Below are 22,590 nucleotides of genomic sequence, written 5' to 3' on the forward strand. Positions count from 1 at the left end.
TATACAATGGGCTTTAATTCTTCTATCATTGTAGGCAGTAACACTGACTATAACAGTCTATGTGCCGTATTTCTTCGCATGTACTCCAGACCCTACCAAGTCTCTTCTCACAAACTCATCTCATGGGTAAGTATATACCATTAATTGCCTATAAATATTTTATTAAGACAGTGCACTAGAAATCTATAAAGGAACAGTTCAGATGATTATTGATTATACTTCAAAATGCATTTAGACTAGTCAGTTTGAGCCACAGATTGGTTAAACTGTTGGTGGATCCTAATTTATTTCCAGTACACTCAACACTGAAAGGCTTTTATTTTGTCTCATAATTAAAATATGAAAACATATTTTGGTTTAGCTTTATTGAATGCAAATGTTAAGTGAAAAAGAAGATATGTAATGTCCTTGGAATAGACGCCTTTTTACAGTAACACTAAAATAAACCTGTCGCTGTCATCTTATTCTGAGCAGCGGCTGTATATATGCAATACCAAAGCTAGCCACAAGTGGGCATCATTTGACAGCTTTTGACGCTGATGTGCACATTTGCTCTTAGGTAAACGTCACATTCTGGATTTTAGAGGAATACATTTACAGAAATTAGTGTTTGAGTATAAGATTTGTGATTAAACATTTTTAATGAATCCAAAAGAACCACCATTACTGACCACTGTAGGAAGAGATTTATTGTGTATATTTCATAATTTTGTGTCCTATTTAAATAATTAATTTTAAGTTTCTCTCCGAAATATTTTAACGGCTGGTAGATACATTTACTATAATTAAAACTGATAACAATAGCCCCTTGGGGATTTGGCTATTTTGGGACCTTTGGGAAATAAGTTTTTTTTATTGGTGTTTTCTGAAACCCATATGATGTAGAAATATTGGAGCTTGTTTTTTTTGCTGGCCATTGTATTTTTTTTTAAAGTCGTCTTTTTTTTTAGTACAAACAACTTTATAACATTGTATTAAGTCTTTCTTGAGAGAAATGAAACAAGCCATTTACCATTTGTTTTTACATTTAAAATTATGCAATGTTCACTGTGCAAATAAAAAAATCCATTACTTTTAGCACTCATTCAGAAATCAGATTTTCATGCACCAGTGCTATCCCTGTAAAATCGTGGAGACATGTCCGATTTTGATCTGAGCATTGGATCAATCAAAATCGGCAATATGAGTTAATGAGTCCGTGAAAAAATTGGACTTCACTCAGGTGACATCGGAGTGCAGTCTGATTTTCACGGGCTGTCAGAAAGGAAAAGTTGGAGAAACTTTTTTTTTAAATTTCTCCATGTATGAGAAAAACGGATGACACTCAAACTCTGATCAAAGTCTGACGAAAATAACCAGTCAGTTTTTATAGTACGTGAGTAAAACCTATGTCTGAATGAGGTCTTAAAATAAGGGTCAGTTTTTATGGTATATCACTTTTGCACACACTGTAAATACACTTCATAAATAATCTGTGTTTGTGTTTTTGTGCTGTCATATTCCAGGAGCCATAGCATTTTCAAAAGGGGGCTCTACTAGGTACTAACCATGCAGGGTGCAAAAACTTTTGCATCTGCCTATTTTACTTTTTGTAATTTTTAAAATGTAAAAAATGACAATATTTTTTTTTGCCTAAAATACAAAGGAAATGTGTCATCTTTAACTTTAGGCCTTTTTAGAGATCATTTCATCTTCAACTTGCTTAACTGTTCACAATAAGGGTATGTGCACACGATGCAGAAATGAAGCAGAAAATTTCTGCATCTCCCTGGCAAAAAAAACGCATGCAGATTGTGCATGCGTTTTTCCTGCGGAATACATGCGGATTCACATGCATTTCCGCATGTGGATTGACAAGCGCTTTCCAGGCGATTTTAGCATCACTTGGAAAGTGCTTGACAACTAGGTCACACTATATAAATCCATGCAAACAGCATGGATTTATATAGTGTGACCCGAGAAAGTGGTAAAAAATAAAAAATACATGTATACTTTACCCTCTGATGGTCCGCGCTGTCCTGCTCACTCCGTTCTCCCGGCTGCCGGCAACTTTGAATTGAAAGACCTGCCGATGTCAGCGTCATGTGACCCGTCACATGACTCTGACATCAGCGCAGGTCCTTCAACTCACTGCAAGTGCCGGGAACCAAGCAGGAGCGGTGCGTGGGCCGACAGATGGTAAGTATATATATATTTTTTATTTTATTCTTGTTTTACAGATTTTTTAATGGTACCTGGGTGTGGATGAGACTCTCCTCTCCTCCACACCCGGGTACCATCCGCACATTAGAACGCACCAATAGCGCAAGTACAAATGCTGTCTTGCGGAATTGGCGCGTTCTAATGCAAGTCAATGGTGGCGAAAACGCCGCGTTTACGCAAAATTAATTGACATGCTGCGGATTTTTGAGCGCAGCGTTTACATGCGGATTTCAATTGGGGAACATTGCTGCCCTTCTACCATGCGTTTTTAATGCGTTTCCGCAACTGCAAAAACGCCGCGGAAGCGCATTAAATACGCATCGTGTGAACTCAGCCTTACAGTAATTTTGACCAGGGGTGCAAAAACTTTTATCCTATAAGGAACTAAACTACCTGCTGACCTACTTTTTTTTGTACTTTACCTAAACTGGTTCTTTGAACCTTGTTCAGACCTCCCAGTTTGTCTCACATCCCCCCATGTTTTTTAGATCCAATGCTATTATTATTCGATTAGAATATTATAATATTTAGATCTCAACTAGTTCACTTTAAGCCATGATGAAAAAGTAGGGGATATTTATTAAGCAAACTGTATCAGTATTCTGTTTAAAATTATAACATTAAAAATAGAAGTAGAGTCCATAAGTCTAAATTAGTATGTGTTTTAGAGATGTTCAGTATATATCTTACATAATTATATGTTTGTATACCTCAATAGTTTTAAAAGTGGCGAGACAAAATGAGGATTTTTTTTATTCTGACAAAATATGTGCGAGACCTAAATTAGGGTCTTAAAACTTAGAACAAAGTACCAGGTGTTTGTACCATGTCTGCTACTTTAGTAACCAAATGTTTTATAAATGGGACATGATAAGTGAAGGGGGCCAGTTGCAGATTTTACTTCGGATTAAAGCCATACCTTTGTCCCTATATATGTATTTCCTTATATGTGTAGTCAGAATGAGCAGGTTAGATACTGAGAATGAAAAATCAATATGTATGTTCTCTTCTATGTAGTTCTCATGAAGTGTGGGATGTCTCAGAATATAATTGTCCAGAAGGTTCCATGGTTCCTGGATCAGATGAGTTTCTAAATTCAAGTCACACAATTAACCAAGGTAATTACATTTTTTTACAGAAAATATTATGTTGAGAGGAAGTGTCTCTCTAGTGTTTTTGATATTGTTCAGTTTAAGAAAACGTACTTTGATATAATGCATTGAAAATTAGATCCCTAAAGTGATTCTCAGAGGAGTTTATTATGCAAATTTGCACCTCTCCTAGGTGGTGCGTGCACGTTTATTTTATTCTGGAAGTTAGCTAATTTGCATAGTTTTGTTACATCTGTGTCTGAACCTTCTCATACAAATTCTGCTTCCATTGTTACGCGGCACCGCTCTTACAATGTGGACAGCGCTGGGGACACAAGCGGGTTCCAGGCAAGAGCATTTGCATAGCTGGAATTTGCGCGGCCACCTGGCCAGAGTGTCAGTATGTATTTGCAGAGTAGCTAATTAACAGTTTTAATTAGCTCTTTGCTGTGAGCTCTGGGCAGAGCCACATCCTATTTAAACTTCCAGAACTTTACTGGGAGTTGCCAGTTATCCATGTATTCTGACCCTTGTAATGTGTCTGGTAATACTCTACTGCCTGACTTTGATTTTGAGGCCCTTTGAAGACTTTGGACCAGCTTAACCTTATGTTTGCTTACCAACTCTGTCTCTGATTTTAACCTAGCTAGGAAATTCATCTTGGCCAGCTCATTCCACACTCTGGTCTCTACTTTGTGGCTTTAACCCACTGAACCTCGTATAAGTGTAACGTGGTGCAGGGCAGTAGCCATGAGTGACATACTCATCTTTCACGCCATACTATGCTACATGAAAATGGTGGTCCTCGCTAGGTGTGTGTGTGCTTTTGTTACCTGAGCGATACGCCTCTGCAGACCATATGCTGCCATTGTACTTGGCAGGCCAGGACCAGATGTTTCGGAGAAGAATGAGGGAGACCAAAGTCCAACAATAAACTTCTTTTTACTGAACAGTAACTAAGAACTATGTACATCAGATAATAAGTACAATGCTTCATGCATGCTTCACTTACATTAATCCCTTTACAGCCCATGGCATACTAATACGTACCTGCGTCCTGGGCTTTAAGAGCCAGGTACATATTAGTACGCCCTGTTGATTTCGCCCGCACACAGGCTGTGTGAGCGCGATCACCGCCGGGTATCAGCTGATTGTCACAGCTGACACACGGTGCTATGTGCAGGAAGTGGTCCTGCACCACTCCCGGCACATTAACCCCCGCAATGCTGCGATCGAAGCCGATCGCAGCATTGCAGAGGTAAGCGCTGCATACTCACCTCTTCCCTGCCATCCCGCGCTGTCTGCCCGCGCGGGTTCCGTGGTTGTCATGGTGACTCGGATGTCGTCATGACAACATCAGGGTCACCAGACAGCAGGGAGATACTTTGATCATGAACATGGTAAAAAATAAAAACAAAAAACGATGCTTTATCATCATACCACCAAACAAAAAATGGAATAAACGCGATCAAAAAGACGAATATAAATAAAAATGGTACAGCTGAAAACGTCATCTTGTCCTGCAAAAAGCAAGCCGCCATACGGCTCCATCAGCCGAAAAATAAAAAAGTTATAGCTCTCAGAATAAAGGGATGCAAAAAAATAATTTTTTCTGTAAAATAGCTTTTATTGTGTAAAAGCACCAAAACATAGAAAAACAATATAAATGTAATACCGTTATAAACGTACTGACCCGAAGAATAAAGCTGCCTTATCAATTTTACCACACGCGGAACAGCATAAAAAAAAAATTAAAAAAAACAATTCCTGAATTGTAGGTTTTTGTTTATTCTGCCTCCCAAAAATCGGAATAGAAAGCGATCAAAAAATGTCACGTGCCTGAAAATGGTGCCAATAACAACGTCAACTCATCCCTCAAAAAACAAGCTGTCAAATAACTCTGTCGGCCAAAATATGGAAAAATTATAGCTCTCAAAATATGGCGATGCAAAAACTAGATTTTGCAGAAAAATGCGTCTTTTAGTGTGTGACAGCTGTCAATCATAAAAACCCGATATGATTCTGGTATCGCTGTAATCGCACCAACCCGAAGAATAAAGTCGTCTAATCACTTATACCGCACTAGGAACGGCGTAAAAAATAAACTCTAGGGTTAGGGTTAGGGTTGTTCTAGGGTTAAAGTTAGGGTTGTGCTAGGGTTGGGATTTTTTTCAAAAGTAAAAAAAAAAAAGATGACAATATGGCGACTAGTGTTGAGCGCAAGTGCTCGCTACTTGAGTTTGCATTGGGTGCTCGGGTATGCACTGAGTATCGCGGGTGCTCGAGTGACATGCTTGAGTCTCAACCCCTTATGCTTCACGGCCAAAAAAACCTTGAGGGGATTGCCTGCCATTCACGAACGATCTCCGCATGTTTTTTTTTGGGTATCTAATAACCGTGAAACATGCGGGGCAGGGACTCGATAACTGAGTACCCGATGCAAACTCAAGTAGCGAGCACTTGCACTCAAGACTAATGACAACTTATTCAATACGATTACCTAATCTTATCAAATTCTGTGTCGTACCTCTGGGTTCAAAATATTCACTATATCCCTTGATAAAATCCTTGAGGGGTGTAGTTTCCAAAATGGGGTCACTTGTGGGGGGTTTCCACTATTTAGGCACATCAGGGGCTCTCCAAACGTGACATGGCACCCGTTCTCAATTCCAGCCAATTTTGCGTTCAAAAAGTCACACAGTGTTCCTTCCCTTCTGAACTCTGCCGTGACCCCAAACACATATGGGGTATTGGCGTGCACAGTAGAAATTTCACAAAAGATTTTGGAGTCCATTTTCTCCTCTTACCCTTGTGAAAATAAAAAAATTGGGGCTAAAAAATCATTTTTGTGGAAATAGTTAGATTTTTTTATTTTCACGGCTCCAGGTTATAAACTTCTGTAAAACACTTGGGGGTTCAGGGTGCTCGCCACACATCTAGATAAGTTCCCCGAGGGGTTTAGTTTCCAAAATGGTGTCACTTGTGGGGGGTTTCACTGTTTAGGCACATCAGGGGCTCCCCAAACGCAACATGGCGTCCGCTAATTATTCAAGCAAATTTTACATTCAAAAAGTCAAATGGCGCATCTTCCCTTCCGAACCCTGCTGTGCGCCCAAACAGTAGTTTTTCCCCACATATGGGGTATCTGCGTGCTCAGGGGAAATTGCAGCACAAATTTTCGGGTCAATTTTTTCCTTTTACCCCTGCGAAAATAAAAAAAAATTGAGTCTAAAGTAACATTTTTGTGAAAAAAGTTAAATGTTAATTTTTTTCTTCCACATTCCAAAACTTCCTGTGAAGCACCTGAAGGGTTAATAAACTTCTTGAATGTGGTTTTGAGCACCTTGAGGGGTGCGGTTTTTAGAATGGTGTCACTTTTGGGTATTTTCTGTCATAAAGACCCCTCAAAGTGACTTCAAATGTGATGTGGTCCCTATAAAAATGGTTTTGTAAATTTTGTTGTAAAAATGAGAAATCGCTGGTCAACTTTTAACCCTTATAGCGCACTAATAAGAAAAAAATTTGCTGATGTAAAGGAGACCTGTGAGACAAGTTATTTATTAACTATTTTGTGTGACATATCTCTCTGATTTAAGGGCATAAAAATTCAAATTTTGAAAATTGCTAAATTTTCGCCAAATTTCCGTTTTTTTCACAAATTATCGCAAGTGATATTGAAGAAATTTTACCACAATCATGAAGTTCAATATGTCACGAAAAAGCAATCTCAGAATCAGGGGGATCCGTTGAAGCGTTCCAGAGTAATTACCTCATAAAGTGACTGTGGTCAGAATTGTAAAAATTGGCCTGGTCATTAACGTGCAAACCACTTTCGGTAGTAAAGGGGTTAAACAGGTATAGGCACTTCTCGGTTACATTCATTGACACTTCTCTGTCCTTGTACCTTCACAATCCTGCATCTCACGACAAGTGCAGCAAACTCTTATAGGAAGCCTTCCCCTTTCAGGGTCGCGTGGGTCAAGGTATAATGCTAAAGCCCCTCACAGCTACTCTCAGTTTCCAACTGGCTAATGAGGACCCCACTGCTGGATGTACGTTGGTATGACTCCTCAATAGTACCTTGAAAGTCCACTTCTCTATATGTGCCAATATGGCGACCACAGCTTCCTTTCAATGTAGACAATTGTTCACTAGCTTCTGATTCAGTTCCCTCTGTGTTCAATCCCCTTTAAGTGGCCCCTCTGCTCCCCCCTGGACAAAATTTTGTACCATTTAAATGGCCTTCCTGGCCTGGGTTCCAATCTGTCAAATGCCTCTTCACGTTTCCTTGGTCCTTAGGACATATTATCTGATGTCTTCCCTATTCGGACACAACACCCTTTAGCATGTAAGTCTAAGTCTGCAAGCTATCAGACTTTAGGTCTTACACTTATGGGCTAGTCCCAACTATTAACTCTATCTATACCTAACTAAGTGTATGACAATTACTAAACACACAAAGTTTTTAACGCCTGCATCCCTGCATGGTTTTTCCCTCTTTCCCCGACAGGGACGTCGACATTCTCACTGCCATGACTGCTCAGGTTTTCCACCTTCTCCAGATTCCGCCACAGCTCTCAGGTCCCGGAGCCTGCAGGTCTCCCGGCAATGAGCTTAATGTGCACGTGAGCTTCCCACTTCTTAAAGGGGTAGTGCGCACTCCATAAGTGTCACCAGCCTACAGCAGGGAGGCATCATGTATTTAAGGCATCCTCCCCTGTAGGGATGTGTCTGAGCAACTTTAGTGTCTAGTTAGTCTTGCACTTGCTACTTAGTTGTTAGGTCCCTGTTCCTGAATTCGACCTTTCTGTACCTGAACCTGAAACCATCTTGTCTGTGCCTAAACCTGAATCTGCTTGAACCTGAACCCGCTCTGTCTAACCCAGCTGTCCTGTCTGAATCAGTACCTGTGATCCTGATAGTGAGGGAATGGTAGGGACTTTTTAATTAAAGTATATTAGAAAAAAAATTACATTATGACATTAAATAGACTGAGATTTAGGATTAAAGTAAATTTTAGTTTTGGACCCCCCCTTTAATATGTTTTGTGTAGAATGTAGATGACATACATTGCTAGCTATTCAATTTCTCTCCCTTACTATTTTTCACATGAATACATTTCGCCCCAATTTTTCTGCTCTTTTCTTGTTTTACAGCTGCTGCTCTTTTGGCTAAAAATGGGAAACAAGGGATCATGATTCTCTTTGAGCGCGGAAGTCATGAAAAGTTTGGATTTCCTGCACTGTTTATCGCTCTCGTATTCTACTTTACTATTTCCTGCTGGACTGCTGGAACTGCTGCTGCAACTGGGCTTGTTGTACCCATGCTGTAAGCATGTATATAATGTTATCTATGCTATTAACCTTTTAAAGTTGTATTTGTCAGTGTTAAAGGGAATCTGTCAACTGGTTTTTGCTATGTAATGTGAGGGCCGAGACACAGATTTCAATGTGAGTGTCACTTATTATGCTGTGTACTGTTGTTTCTATACAATGAATGTTTTATCAGCAGGACATTATCACAGCCAGATTAGCTCCCTCGTGCATCCTGGCCCAATCAGGCCCACACCACTGATTACAGCTTGTTGCCAATATACAATGTACACAGAAAGCTGTGGTGTGTATGGGGTCACCTTTATTTCAGAGCTCTGCTACATCTACTGTAAGAACTCTGATTGTATCACAATTGCTGCACCCAGTAATCTAAGTGATACACCGTTGGATTCAGCTTCTCTTTCCCTACATTATGCTGCTCTCAGATGAGGTAGTAAAAACCTGCTGACAGATTCCCTTTAATAGCAAAGTAAATCAGTGATACACATAGGCAGCACATCTGAGTATTAAGTAGATTACTGAAAACGAACATCAGCTTCAACTGAGCTTGTTGTACCCACGCCGTAAGCCTTCATATAATGTTATCTAGGCTATTAACCTTTTAAATTTATATTTGTTGGTGTTAATAACTGATGAAGCAGCGATAAACATATGCAACACATCTGAGTATTAATTAGATTACTGAAAACAAAACACAAAAGAAAATAAAACATTTGATATCTGTTATTTACTGCAGCTAATTGCAAATTAAAATATCTGATCTGTTTCAGCTTTGATAATTTTTAAACAAACTTCAGGCAATTTTCTGTTAAATGAAATGCTAAAACAACTAACTAAACAGCACATTCATATTTTTCATAACTAATGGTTTGTAAACTCTACAGCTGATTTACATGTACATCATTAGCTACAGGCCCAATGAAAAGCTGGCAAAACTAAATGAGATGTATGAAAGCCTTAGCAATTTTGCAAGATACATTAATGAGGACAACAATGACCGGGGCGGTGTGAGAAAATGCCATGTTGTATAATATAGGCACAGTGCTACAAAAAATATATGGACTCGGCTTGTTCTGTAGCTGTATTCTTAGTTTATGAAAACTGCAGCAAGAAGCCCAGTAAGGGCTTGTGCACATGACCGATTTTCTCATCCATGATTTTCACAGGTAGCACTCTTACCTTTGATATTCTATGGGGCTGTGCACATGTCTAATTTTGTATTCCCGAATCGATTGGTCCACGGAAAAAATCAGTGACATGTTCGATTTTGATCCGAGTGCCAGATCAAGGGAATGCAAGTCTATGGGTCAGTGAAAAAAAAAAAGACCACATTCGGATGACACCGAGTGCGGTCCAATTTTCACGGACTGACAGAATAGAGAAGGTGGAGAACTTTTTTTTCCTCCTCTCCATGTCCGAGAAAAACTGATGTCACTCATATCAAACTTTAATCAAAGTCTGATCAGAATAATTGGACCGTTTTTCTTGGATAAGGAGAAAACTGTTGTGCGATCTTACCCAAGGTTTTCTTAGGTAAAGTCGCTTTAGGAAAAAGCCGGTTGTCTTTTTTTCTGAAGCAGCTTCACTGACTGTTTTGTTGTCGTTTTTTGTGGTAGCTCCACCGCCAGCATCTTTTCTATGTGCTTTCAACTATAAAAAGAGGGCAGCTTCCAAACGAAGCCACCTGAAGAATGAGCATGTTACTTCTTTTAACCACTTGACAGTTTGAGAACTTTGAAGTGATTAAAAGAAGTAACAAAAGACTAAATGTGCACAGCAATGTCTTTTTACAATGCTAAGCACTATGTTTATTTTTTGCCATAGTTTAACAGCAGTTTTTCACGCGGCTTCTAGACGGAATCAGCCTTAAAAAGGTATTGTGTTCGCATACCCCAAGGTATGCACAGAACATCTTTTAAACTTGGGTGAAACCGCTGACTTTTGAAGCTGAATCCACGTCAGGAAGCGCTAGCATTTTTTTCGGCGTTCTTTATTTAGTTTGAAGCAGAAGAATGATTAGGTCACTTCTTTTAACAGCTTTGCTACTTTTGAAACCTGAAGCGGAAAGATGATCGAAAGGCTGAACGTATGAACAGCAAGTGGTTTTGACATAGAAATGCATATATTCAATTTTTGAGCATTTTTTTGGATGCTTTTCAGGCAGGTTTCAGAGTGGACCAGCCTGAAAAAAAACATTGTGTGCACATACCCAAAGTGATACGTCACTGGAAACAAGATCTGCTGCTCTCTGATTGGGCAGTGTAAACCTGGTGACATATTCACTTTGTGTTATTTTATTATTTTATGTATGTAATTAAGGTCTATGAGTGAAAATTACCCCAGAAGCTTTAGCTACGATTAGAGTATAGAATTGGTTTGTTAATAAGTAATAACCCTTCCTTTAAGATTAAGAAATTAAATGGTTAGGAACACAGTTGCCAACTTTATTTTTTGTTTTTTTCTGGACAGCTTCTCAAAAAAACCATGGACAGCCAACTTTTTATATTGATATATTAGAGAGCCATAATAAATCATTTAGATTTTAAATGATACATATTTATATCCTAGACATCCATACGCTCTCTGACTATACACTACCACTATCCTCCATATCTTCAGTCCACGATACAGACAATGCCACAGTTTTCTACAACTCCACACTCGCATCAGCTATTGACTCGGTCACCTCTCATGCATAGGAGACGGTGACGAATCAATAGACCACCCTTGTAACTACTTTATCCCACAAGCCCAAACAGCTATTTGACATCTTTAACTCCCTCCTCCACCCTCCACTACCCCCTCCAACCCTCCTAATTTCTGCAGAAGACTTTGCTGCACATTTCAAAAATAAGATTGATCAAACAAGTCAAATTTTTATTGCCCATCCACCACAACCCCCATGTATAACGGGCCACTGCGCCTCACCCATAACTTTCCTCCCCACCATCATTGAAGGAGAGCTTACTCATATCCTCTCAAAAGTGCACCTCACCACATGTGAACTCAACCCCATCCCATCTCCTCGCCAACCTCACCACCATGCTTATCGCCGGCCCTAGTCCACCTCTTCAACCTATTGCTAACTTCTGGTACCTTCCCTACTGCTTTCAAGCATGCCACGGTCACACCTATCCTAAAGAGGCCATCCCTCGACCCGACCTCTGTGTACATCTATCGCCCCATATCGCTGCTCCCATTCGCCTACAAACTCCTCGAACAGCATGTCCATACTGAACTTTCCTCCCATCTCTCATCTAACTCACTCTTTGATGACCTACAGTCTGACTTCCATCTCCACCATTCCACCGAAACTGCCAGGATCAAAAAAAGACTTACCACCAAATCTAACAGACATATTCTATACTCCTCCTTCTAGACCTGTCCTCTGCCTTTGACACAGTCAACCAGTCCCTCCTAATACAAATCCTCTCTTCTCTTGGCATCAAAGACCTTGCCCTCACCTGGACCTCCTCATACCTCTCCAACCGCACATTTAGCATCTCCCACCAACATACTACCTCCTCATCCCGCCCTCACTTTCTTGGTGTCCCTCAAGGCTCTGTCCTAGAACCCCTACTCTTCTTAATCTAAACCTTTGGCCTGGGCCAACTCATAAAATCCCATGGCTTCTAGTATCACCTATACGCTGATGATACTCAGATGTATCCCTCCCGTCCAGATGTCACCTCTCTGCTGTCCAGAATCCCAGAGTATCTATCAGCCATATCCTCCTTCTTCTCATCACACCTCCTAAAGCTCAATGTGGACAAAACTGAACTCCTCATCTCACCTAACCCCCCTACCTGATCTATCTATCACAATAAATGACATCACGCTTTCCCCTGTACTAGAAATCCGCTGCCTTGGAGTAACCCTCGACTCTGCCATGTCCTTCAAACAGCACATCCAAGCTCTCATCACCTCATGCTCAAAAATATTTCCAGAATCCAGAATCTGTCCTTTCCACAACCTTGAATCTACTACCATGTTCTGTGGCCTCCCAGCTAACACTCTCGCACTTCTCCAGTCCATCCTTAACTCTGCTGCCCGACTAATCCACCTCTCTCCACGCTACTCCTTCGCTTCTCCCCTCTGCAAATTCTTCATAGGCTCGCAATTCCCCAACGTATCCAGTTAAAAATACTAGCATTGACCTAGAAAGTCGTCCTTAATCCGTCTCCTCTGTATATCTCCGAATTAATATCTTCCAACACGTAGCCTCCGATCTTCTAAAGAATTCCTTCTCTTCTCGCCACATATACGCTTCTCACTAAATCGCCTCAAAGACTTCACCCAAGTATCCCCCATCCTCTTGAATTCTGTGCCCCAACACGTCCGATTATCCGTCACATTCGGAACTTTTAGATGGAAGTTGAAAACCCATCTCTTCAATGCAGCTTACAACCTGCAATGACAGTGCTGCCACCTCACCACCACCGGAACTGCTGCAAGCCCTCCCCAACCTACTGTTTCCTTCCCCATTATCCTGTAGAATGTAAGCCCGCAATGGCAGGGCTCTCTTTTCTGTACCAGTCTGTCATTGTAATTTATATGTGTATTATTTTTACATAACCCCTTCTCATGTACAGCACCATGAAAGCAATTGTGCTCTAAAAATAAATAATAATAATAATATTGACCCATAATTCTGATATAAAGTGTTACGGATCCGGGTGGTGGAACCTCTGTGCTGCGGTGCATGGAGGGACCAGAGGGGCGTGACTAAGTACCTACTCTGCCTGACCAAGGTCGCACGGCGGCTCAATCGACTCCGTGAACCAGGGAGGGACCGAGCAGGGGGACCAAGTGCCACTCTGGGACCGACTTTGTATGAGAGCAGGTGACTTCCACGGATCAGATGGCAGGAACTGACCGGTACAGGGGATGAGCATGGCAGGCAGGCTGATGGGTGGTCCGGGTAGACAAGCAGGCTGATTCGGCTGATAGCCAGATGGGTGTTCCGGCTAGGCAGGCTGGCGAGCACAACGGGTAACTGGCAGGTGCTTCCAGGTAAGCAGGCTGGCGGGCATGGCAGGTAACAGGCAGGTGCTTCCATGTAAGCAGGCGGGCAGAGTCCATAGACAGACTGGCGGACTGGACTGTAGACAGACTGTCGGGCTGGATAGTAGTCAGACTTGTGGGCTGGACTGAAGAACAGACTGGCAGACAGGACTGACTTGCAGAGGGACCTGAGGGCTGAAGCAACAGTAAGAATCACAGAGCAACAACCTTGCACGAGCACCTCCATATGGGAGGAGGTGCTTTAAATAGGGAAAGTCCTCTGGCCATTGGCCGGGGACTTTTTAGGACGGCGCGCGCGACCCCTTTCAGAGGGAGGGAGAGCGCGCGCGCGCCCTAAGCACAGGGCCTGGGAAGCTGCGTGCACTAGCAGCAGCAGCAGGGGCCTGCAAGAAATTCTCTAAGAAGAAGAGGGGCCTGGATGTTCTCCCTGGGTTCCCAAGACCTTTCCTCTGGGTCAAATCCCTTCCAATCCAGAAAAAAGGTTTTTGCTCTTACCCTTTTGGAGGCCAAAATGTTCTCTACCTCATAGACATCCTCAGCAGAGATTGGAGCTGGGGTGGTACCTGGATCGTCAGAAAAAGAATTAAGAACAACTGGTTTGAGGAGAGATACGTGGAAGGAGTTGGGAATCCATAAGGTGGCCGGGAGTTTTAGCTTGTAAGCCATGGAATTGATTTGGTTGAGAACCTCAAACGGACCGATGAACCGCGGACCCAACTTATACGATGGTATTTTGAGATGAACATGTTTGGAGGAGAGCCAGACCCTGTCTCCCGGACGGAATTGAGACGGATCCAGACGTCTCTTATCATCATGTTTCTTCATTCGCTAGGAGGACTGAAGAAATGCGGATCTAGTGTCTTTCCAAATAGTAGAAAATTCGCTGACCAGAGACTCCGCGGCAGGATTGTCCACTGAAGCGGAGACGGGAAACGCAATCTGGGGGTGTTGACCGTAGACCACAAAGAACAGGGATTTGGAAGAAGACTCGCTCTCATGGTTGATATAGGAGAACTCGGCCCATGGTAGGAGCTCAACCCAATTGTTATGGTGAGCGTGGACGAAGTGCCGGAGAAAGCTGGTAAGGACCTGGTTGATACGTTCCACTTGAACATTGGACTGAGGATGATAAGCAGAGGAGAAATCCAAGGAGACATCCAACAGCTTTCATGTAGCTCTCCAGAAGCGCGAAGTGAACTTGACCCTGCGATCTGACACAATGTGGAGGGGTAGGCCGTGGAGATGAAAGATGTGATGGATGAAGTCCTTAGCCAGCACAGATGCAGACAGGAGACTGGGCGGAGGGATGAAGTGGGCCATTTTAGAAAAGTGGTCAGCGACCACCCAAATGACAGTACAACCGGCAGAAACAGAGAGATCCATAATAAAGTCCATAGCAATGTGTTGCCACAGAGCGGAAGGTACGGGAAGAGGAAGGAGACGGCTGGCTGGAAGATGCCTGGGAACCTTGTTACGGGCACAGGAGGAACAAGCTGTGACGAAATCCGCAACATCGTTGCGTAGGGAAGGCCACCAGTAATGCCGGGCGATGAGTAGGAAGGTCTTCCTCTGGCCAGCATGGCCGGCTAGTTTGGATGAATGGCCACAGAGGAGAACCTTCTTACGATCCGGAACCGCTACAAAGGTCTTACCGGGTGCAACACAAGATAGGTCAAACGGAGCCACAGTCATTACTTTGGAGGGGTCGATGATATGCAGAGGCTCCTCCTCTTGGTCGGAAGACAGGAATGAGTGGGATAGAGCATCGGCTTTAATGTTCTTGTCCGCAGGGCGGTAATGTAGAGTAAAGCAGAATCGGGCAAAGAACAGAGACCACCGGGCCTGACGCGGATTGAGTCTCTGGGCGTTTTGTAAATAGGCCAGATTTTTGTGGTCAGTGTAGAAGACCACCGGGTGCAGAGCCCCTTCCAGCAAGTAGCGCCACTCCTCTGATGGCAAGCAGCTCACGATCTCCTATGGAGTAGTTGCGCTTGGACGAGGAGAAGAGCTTGGAGAAGAAGCCGCAGGTTACCATTCTCCCGGACTGGGATTTCTGGGTGAGCACCGCTCTGGCTCCGGAGGAGGAAGCATCAACCTCCAGGAAGAACTGCTTGTTACAATCCGGACGGTGCAGCACAGGGGCGGAGGAGAAGGCTTGTTTTAGGGAGACGAAGGCCTCCTCTGCTTCAGAAGTCCATTCCTTGGGATTTGCCCCCTTACGGGTGAGCGCGGAGATGGGAGCGGTCTGGGAGGAGAAATGAGGGATGAAGAGGCGGTAATAATTTGCGATGACCAGGAATCGCTGAATCGCCTTTAACCCCTCCGGTCGGGGCCACTTTAAGACGGCAGAAACCTTCTCGGGATCCATTCAAAGACCAGTCTCGGAGATTATATATCCCAGGAATGGTAGGGAAGTCTGCTTGAAGAGACATTTCTCAAATTTTGCGTAGAGGCGATTCTGCCGGAGCCTTAGCAGAACCTGACGAACATCCCTCCGGTGCGTGAGCAGATCCGGAGAGAAGACCAAGATATCGTCCAGGTACACCACCACGCAAGAATACAGGAGATCACGGAAGATGTCGTTAACTAGCTCCTGGAAGACGGCTGGGGCATTACAGAGACCAAAGGGTATCACGCGATATTCATAGTGGCCGTCCCGGGTGTTGAATGCCGTCTTCCACTCGTCTCCCTGGCGGATCCGGACCAAATTGTACGCCCCATGAAGATCAAGCTTGGTGAAGATCTAAGCGCCTTTAAGGCGGTCGAATAGCTCCGAGATGAGAGGCAGGGGGTACTTATTCTTGATGGTGATCTGGTTAAGACCCCTGTAGTTGATACATGGATGAAGCGAGCCGTATTTTTTCTTAACGTAACGAAGAAGAATCCTGCTCCAGCCGGGGAGGTAGATTTTTGGATGAATCCCCTAGCAAGATTCTTTTCTATGTACTCAGACATGGCCCGGGTCTCAGCCGGGCAATCATACGGACTATGAGGTGGTAGTGTCTCAGCTTCCTTTTTGTCGAAGACATCCGCATAGGACCAGTAGGGTGCTGGAAGACCTGGTAGATTAGCCGGAGTAGACTGGGGTCGAGCTAGACGAACCGGAACCAGACAGGACTCATGGCAATCCTACCCCCAACGGAGCACCTCACCAGATCGCCAATTCAGGACGGGTTCTTGTCTCTGTAACCAGGGTAGACCAAGCAAGAGGGAGTGAGAGAGACCGGACAGCACATGAAAGGAGATCCTCTCCGAGTGCAGCATTCCCACCGGAAGGGTTAAAGGCTCTGTGATGAGCAAGATGGTCTCCGGAAGAAGTCTCCCATCCATGGAAGCGACTGCCAATGGTTCAGCCAGACGTATGGTAGGAATCTGATGCCGCTCCATAAGGGCCTGAGAAATGAGATTCCCAGCGGCTCCGGAATCCAGGTGGGCGGTCTCAAAGAAGCGGGTCTCACCACTGGAAATAGAAACAGATAGAGTCAAGGACGGAGAGGATTTACTCTTGCCTAGGACGACCTCTCCGAGCGGTCCTAGACACTGGAGTTTCCCGGCTTCACAAGGCAGGAACGGATCAGATGCTCCTTACTGCCACTGCTCCTTCGGCTCGGCGCATCTCCTCGTGAGACTTCACCATCTTGGTTTGGTCAATTTGCATGGATTCAGGCGAGCGTGCCCGGGGAATTGCTGGTTGGGAGGCAGACTTTTGGAATACCGGAGCGAGACTCGGAAATATTCTCTCCCGGGTAGTCTCCTTAGCTCTTTCCAAAAAACGGATGTCAATCCGGGTAGCTAGTGACACCAGGTCATCCAGGGTGGAAGGGATGTCACGACCGGCTAGCTCATCCTTGATCCGTCCGGAAAGACTCTCCCAGAAGGTGGACACCAGGGCCTCATTGTTCCAGGCAAGCTCAGATGCGAGGGTATGAAACTGTATGGCATACTGGCCCACGGTGACACTCCCTTGGTGGAGACGGAGCAGTGAGGAGGCAGTAGAAGACTTTTGTCCGGGCTCATCAAAGACCCTCTGGAAGGCAGTGAGGAAAGCTGGAAGATTGGACACCATGGGATCCCCTCGCTCCCACAGAGGGTTTAGCCATGCCAATGCCTCCCCGGTGAGGTGAGACATGATGAACGCCACCTTGGCCCGGTCGGAGGGAAACTGATGTGCCAGAAGTTCAAAGTGCAGCGTGCACTGATTTAGAAAACCCCGACATAAGACGGGGTCACCACCAAAACATGGAGGCGCAGAGAGCCAGGGACCAGAGCAGGATGCCATGGCACTAGTAGGCTGAGGCGCCGCCGGAGCGGGTGCCGCTCGGCTCGAGATGGACACAGATGAGATGGGCAGCGTGTCCAGGCAGGAGTTGACAGACCGCAGGTTGGTCAGGATAGTTTCCTGTTGGGATCTCTGACGAGAAACCTCCTGGTACAGGTCAGAGAGCAAAGGAGCCTGGGGGCCACCGGGTTCCATGGCCCGTTCAAACTGTTATGGATCCGGGTGGTGGAACTTCTGTGCTGCGGTGCAAGGAGGGACCAGAGGGGCGTGACTAAGTACCTACTTGGCCTGACCAAGGTCACACGGCGGCTCAATCGACTCCGTGAACCAGGGAGGGACCGAGCAGGGGGACCAGGTGCCACTCTGGGACCGACCTTGTATGAGAGCAGGTGACTCCCATGCGTCAGATGGCAGGAACTGACCGGTACAGCGGATGACCACGGCAGGCAGGCTGATGGGTGGTCCGGGTAGACAAGCAGGCTGATTCGGCTGATAGCCAAACGGGTGTTCCGGGTAGGCAGGCTGGCGAGCACAACGGGTAACTGGCAGGTGCTTCCAGGTAAGCAGGCTGGCGGGCACGGCAGGTTACAGGCAGGTGCTTCCAGGTGAGCAGGCTGGCGGGCACGGCAGGTAACAGGCAGGTGCTTCCAGGTAAGCAGGCGGGCAGAGCCCATAGACAGACTGGAGGACTGGACTGTAGACAGACTGTCGGGCTGGATAGTAGTCAGACTGGCGGGCTGGACTGACTTGAAGAGTGACCTGAGGGCTGAAGTAACAGTAAGAATCACAGAGCAACAACCTTGCACGGGCACCTCCATATGGGAGGAGGTGCTTTAAATAGAGAAGTCCTCCGGCCATTGGCCGGGGACTTTTTAGGATGGCGCGTGTGGCCCCTTTAAGAGGGAGGGAGCACGCGCATGCCCTAAGCACAGTGCCTGGGAACCTGCGTGCACCAGCAGCAGCAGCAGTAGAGGGGCCTGAAGACGCCGGACCAGGAGCGCGGCGGTAAGGAGGACGGCGTCTCTGCCTGGCAGGGGGCAGAGACGCCGATGCTACAGTACCCCCCCCTTTACGCCCCCTCTTTTTTAGGCCTGCAAGAAATTCTTTAAGAAGAAGAGGGGCCTTGATGTTCTCCCTGGGTTCCCAAGACCTCTCCTCCGGGCCAAACCCCTTCCAATCCACCAGAGAAAAGGTTTTTCCTCTTACCCTTTGGTGGCCAAAATGTTCTCTACCTCATAGACGTCCTCAGCGGAGACTGGAGCTGGGGTGGTACCTGGATCGTCAGAAATAGAATTAAGAACAACTGGTTTGAGGAGAGATACGTGGAAGGAGTTGGGAATCCGTAAGGTGGCCGGGAGTTTTAGCTTGTAAGCCACGGGATTGATTTGGTTGAGAACCTCAAATGGACCGATGAACTGCGGACCCAACTTATACGATGGTATTTTGAGACGAACATGTTTGGAGGAGAGCCAGACCCTGTCTCCCGGATGGAATTGAGGCGGATCCAGACGTCTCTTATCAGCATGTTTCTTCATCCCCTCGGAGGACTGAAGAAATGCGGATCTAGTGTCTTTCGAAATAGTAAAAAATTCGCTGACCAGAGACTCCGTGGCAGGATTGTCCACTGAAGCAGAGACGGGAAACGGAATCCGGGGATGTTGACCGTAGACCACAAAGAACGGGGATTTGGAAGAAGACTCGCTCTCATGGTTGTTATAGGAGAACTCGACCCATGGTAGGAGCTCAACCCAATCGTTATGGTGAGCATCGACGAAGTGCCGGAGAAAGCTGGTAAGGACCTGGTTAATATGTTCCACTTGACCTTTGGACTGAGGATGATAAGCAGAGGAGAAATCCAAGGAGACATCCAGCAGCTTGTACGTAGCTCTCCAGAAGCGCGAAGTGAACTGGACCCCGCTATCAGACACAATGTGGAGGGGTAGGCCGCGGATATGAAAGATGTGATGGATGAATTCCTTAGCCAGCACAGATGCAGACGGGAGACCGGACAGAGGGATGAAGTGGGTCATTTTAGAAAAGCGGTCAGCGACCACCCAAATGACAGTACAACCGGCAGAAACAGAGAGATCCATAATAAAGTCCATAGCAATGTGTTGCCACAGAGCGGAAGGTACGGGAAGAGGAAGGAGACGGCCGGCTGGAAGATGCCTGGGAACCTTGTTACGGGCACAGGAGGAACAAGCTGTGATGAAATCCGCAACATCGTTGCGTAGGGAAGGCCACCAGTAATGCCGGGCGATGAGCAGGAAGGTCTTCCTCTGGCCGGCGAGTTTGGATGAATGACCCCAGAGAAGAACCTTCTGACGATCCGGAACCGCTACAAAGGTCTTACCTGGTGGAAGACGAGATAGGTCAAACGGAGCCACAGTCATTACTTTGGAGGGGTCGATGATATGCAGAGGCTCCTCCTCTTGGTCGGAAGACAGGAATGAGCGGGATAGAGCGTTGGCTTTAACGTTCGTGTCCGCAGGGCGGTAATGTAGAGTAAAGCAGAATCGGGCAAAGAACAGAGACCACAAAGACGCCGATGCTACATAAAGACATTAGCTGCATTCACTGTGAAGTGTAAAATGATGGTAAAATCATGGATGCATCAAATATTTTTTTATGAACAGGGGAAAAAAGTGCCCTATTTTTGTGGACTGTCCAGAAAATTCTGGTCAGTTAGAAATGAGACGAGAGAGAATGTTTCTCTTAGAAGGAATGCAGCCTTTGTATTGGTTTTGCCTAATTTGGGGCATGCAATTTACCCTCCTGCTTTAGTGGTCTTTGACAAAATTAGGTACTAATAGAATCTCTCACTGCTAAAAACTAGAGGCGACAACATCTGTAATTGCTGCTATGGGAACGTCTCTACTTTTCAGAGAACATTTCATATAATTACCACTCGGGCACAGTAATTAAATTACTTTAGTAAAATAAATAATTTATTTGTTAAACTATTGTTTATATCATTCACTATAAATGTTCTAAATAAGTTGCAATCCAACTTATATAGCCCCCTATTAGCAAAACCTACAAAAGTTCTGCTGTTTGCAATAAACAAATGAAACAAGAACAATTTAAGTAGCTCCACACAACTAATATAACACAAAATGCCACTTTTAATAGGGCAACATCAGTATTAGTCAACCCCTTCTCAACAAGCATCTTTAGTATTTAGTAGCATGCACTTTGGCTCTCATGACCAGCTGCAAGTGTGATACATAGCCAGACACCAGCTTCTGGCAGTGTTCCTGGGGAATCTGGGAATGTTCTTCATGGTCAATGGCCTTCAGATCACTAATATGCTACGGTTTGTGTGCTGCAATCTCCTTTTTTTTAAATCTCACCGATGTTTATTTATTCCTGTCAGACGGCCATTACAAAGTCTTCCAGGACATTTTCTGAAACTGAGGCATGCTTAGGATCATTGTCGTGTGGGGAAGTCCAATAACGCCAAAGCTTCAGTGAGCTTCCTCACAGAAGGCATGATGTTTTCTCCTGGGATTTCCTAATACTTGATTGAATCCATCTTGCCCTCCACCTGCTGCAAGTTTCCAGAGCAAGAGAAACTTCTAACACAAAAAAACCTTTTTTCCATAAAAGATAATCTTTAATAATCACAACTTGACACATACACCATAAATAAAGTGCCCATAAAAAACTGACTTAGTGCAGGTAATTATATAGATATTAACCCATCATGGTCATTACCCCCACACCTCCCCCCATCAGAGGCGATAGAAGGAATTTTTTTGCCACTGAATGTGTAGTATACAGGTGTGAGGTTAAACAAAGAAAAACCTTTTATGCAGCAAATCACTTGTCTTAACAGCAGGAAGATGTAGACGGGGCACATACACTCATGTCTAAAGCTCCCCAAACTACATCAATAAATAAATAAATGACACAAAACACATGTCAAGCGTGCAACCTGCAAGAGAAGCCTAAAATCATGACAACATGTCCTATTTTCGATAGTGTCCCTGTGGTTCTCAATACTGATAAATCCACAGTAAGATAACATGACATATACAGTTATATGAAAAAGTTTGGGCACCCCTATTAATATTAAGCTTAATGTTTTATAAAAATTGGTGTTTTTGCAACAGCTATTTCAGTTTGATATATGTAATAACTGTTGGACACAGTAATGTTTCTGCCTTGAAATTAGGTTTATTGTACTAACAGAAAATGTGCAATCTGCATTCAAACAAAATTTGACAGGTGCATAAGTATGGGCACCTCACCAGAAAAGTGACTAATATTTAGTAGATCCTCATTTTGCAAAAATAACAGCCTCTAGTCGCTTCCTGTAGCTTTTAATGAGTTCCTGGATCCTGGATGAAGGTATTTTTGACCATTCCTCTTTATAAAACAATTCCAGCTCAGTAAAGTTTGATGGTCGCCGAGCATGGACAACCCTCTTCAAATGATCCCACAGATGTTCAATGATATTCAGGTCTGGGGACTGGGATGGCCATTCCAGAACATTGTAATTGTTCCTCTGCATGAATGCTTGAGTAGATTTGGAGCGGTGTTTTGGATCATTGTCTTGCTGAAAGATCCATCCCCTGCGTAACTTCAACTTTATCACTGATTCTTGAACATTATTGTCAAGAATCTGCTGATACTGAGTGGAATCCATGCGTCCCTC

The 22,590-nt window shown here is 44.5% G+C and overlaps 1 protein-coding gene across 1 annotated transcript in view; it reads left to right on the top strand.

Annotated features, from left to right (window-relative positions):
* Positions 1-22,590, top strand: part of LOC141265765 (chloride channel protein D-like) — a 345,172-nt gene that overhangs the window by 141,304 nt on the left and 181,278 nt on the right. The window contains exons 10-12 of the mRNA XM_073679279.1: positions 35-126; positions 3,220-3,320; positions 8,450-8,621. Coding sequence (XP_073535380.1) covers positions 35-126; positions 3,220-3,320; positions 8,450-8,621 — 365 coding nt within the window. The remainder of the gene's footprint in view (positions 1-34; positions 127-3,219; positions 3,321-8,449; positions 8,622-22,590) is intronic.

Source organism: Phyllobates terribilis, unplaced genomic scaffold (assembly GCF_046119375.1).
Source record: "Phyllobates terribilis strain yellow unplaced genomic scaffold, ASM4611937v1 Scaffold_4__5_contigs__length_816908805, whole genome shotgun sequence".
Taxonomy (NCBI): domain Eukaryota; kingdom Metazoa; phylum Chordata; class Amphibia; order Anura; family Dendrobatidae; genus Phyllobates; species Phyllobates terribilis.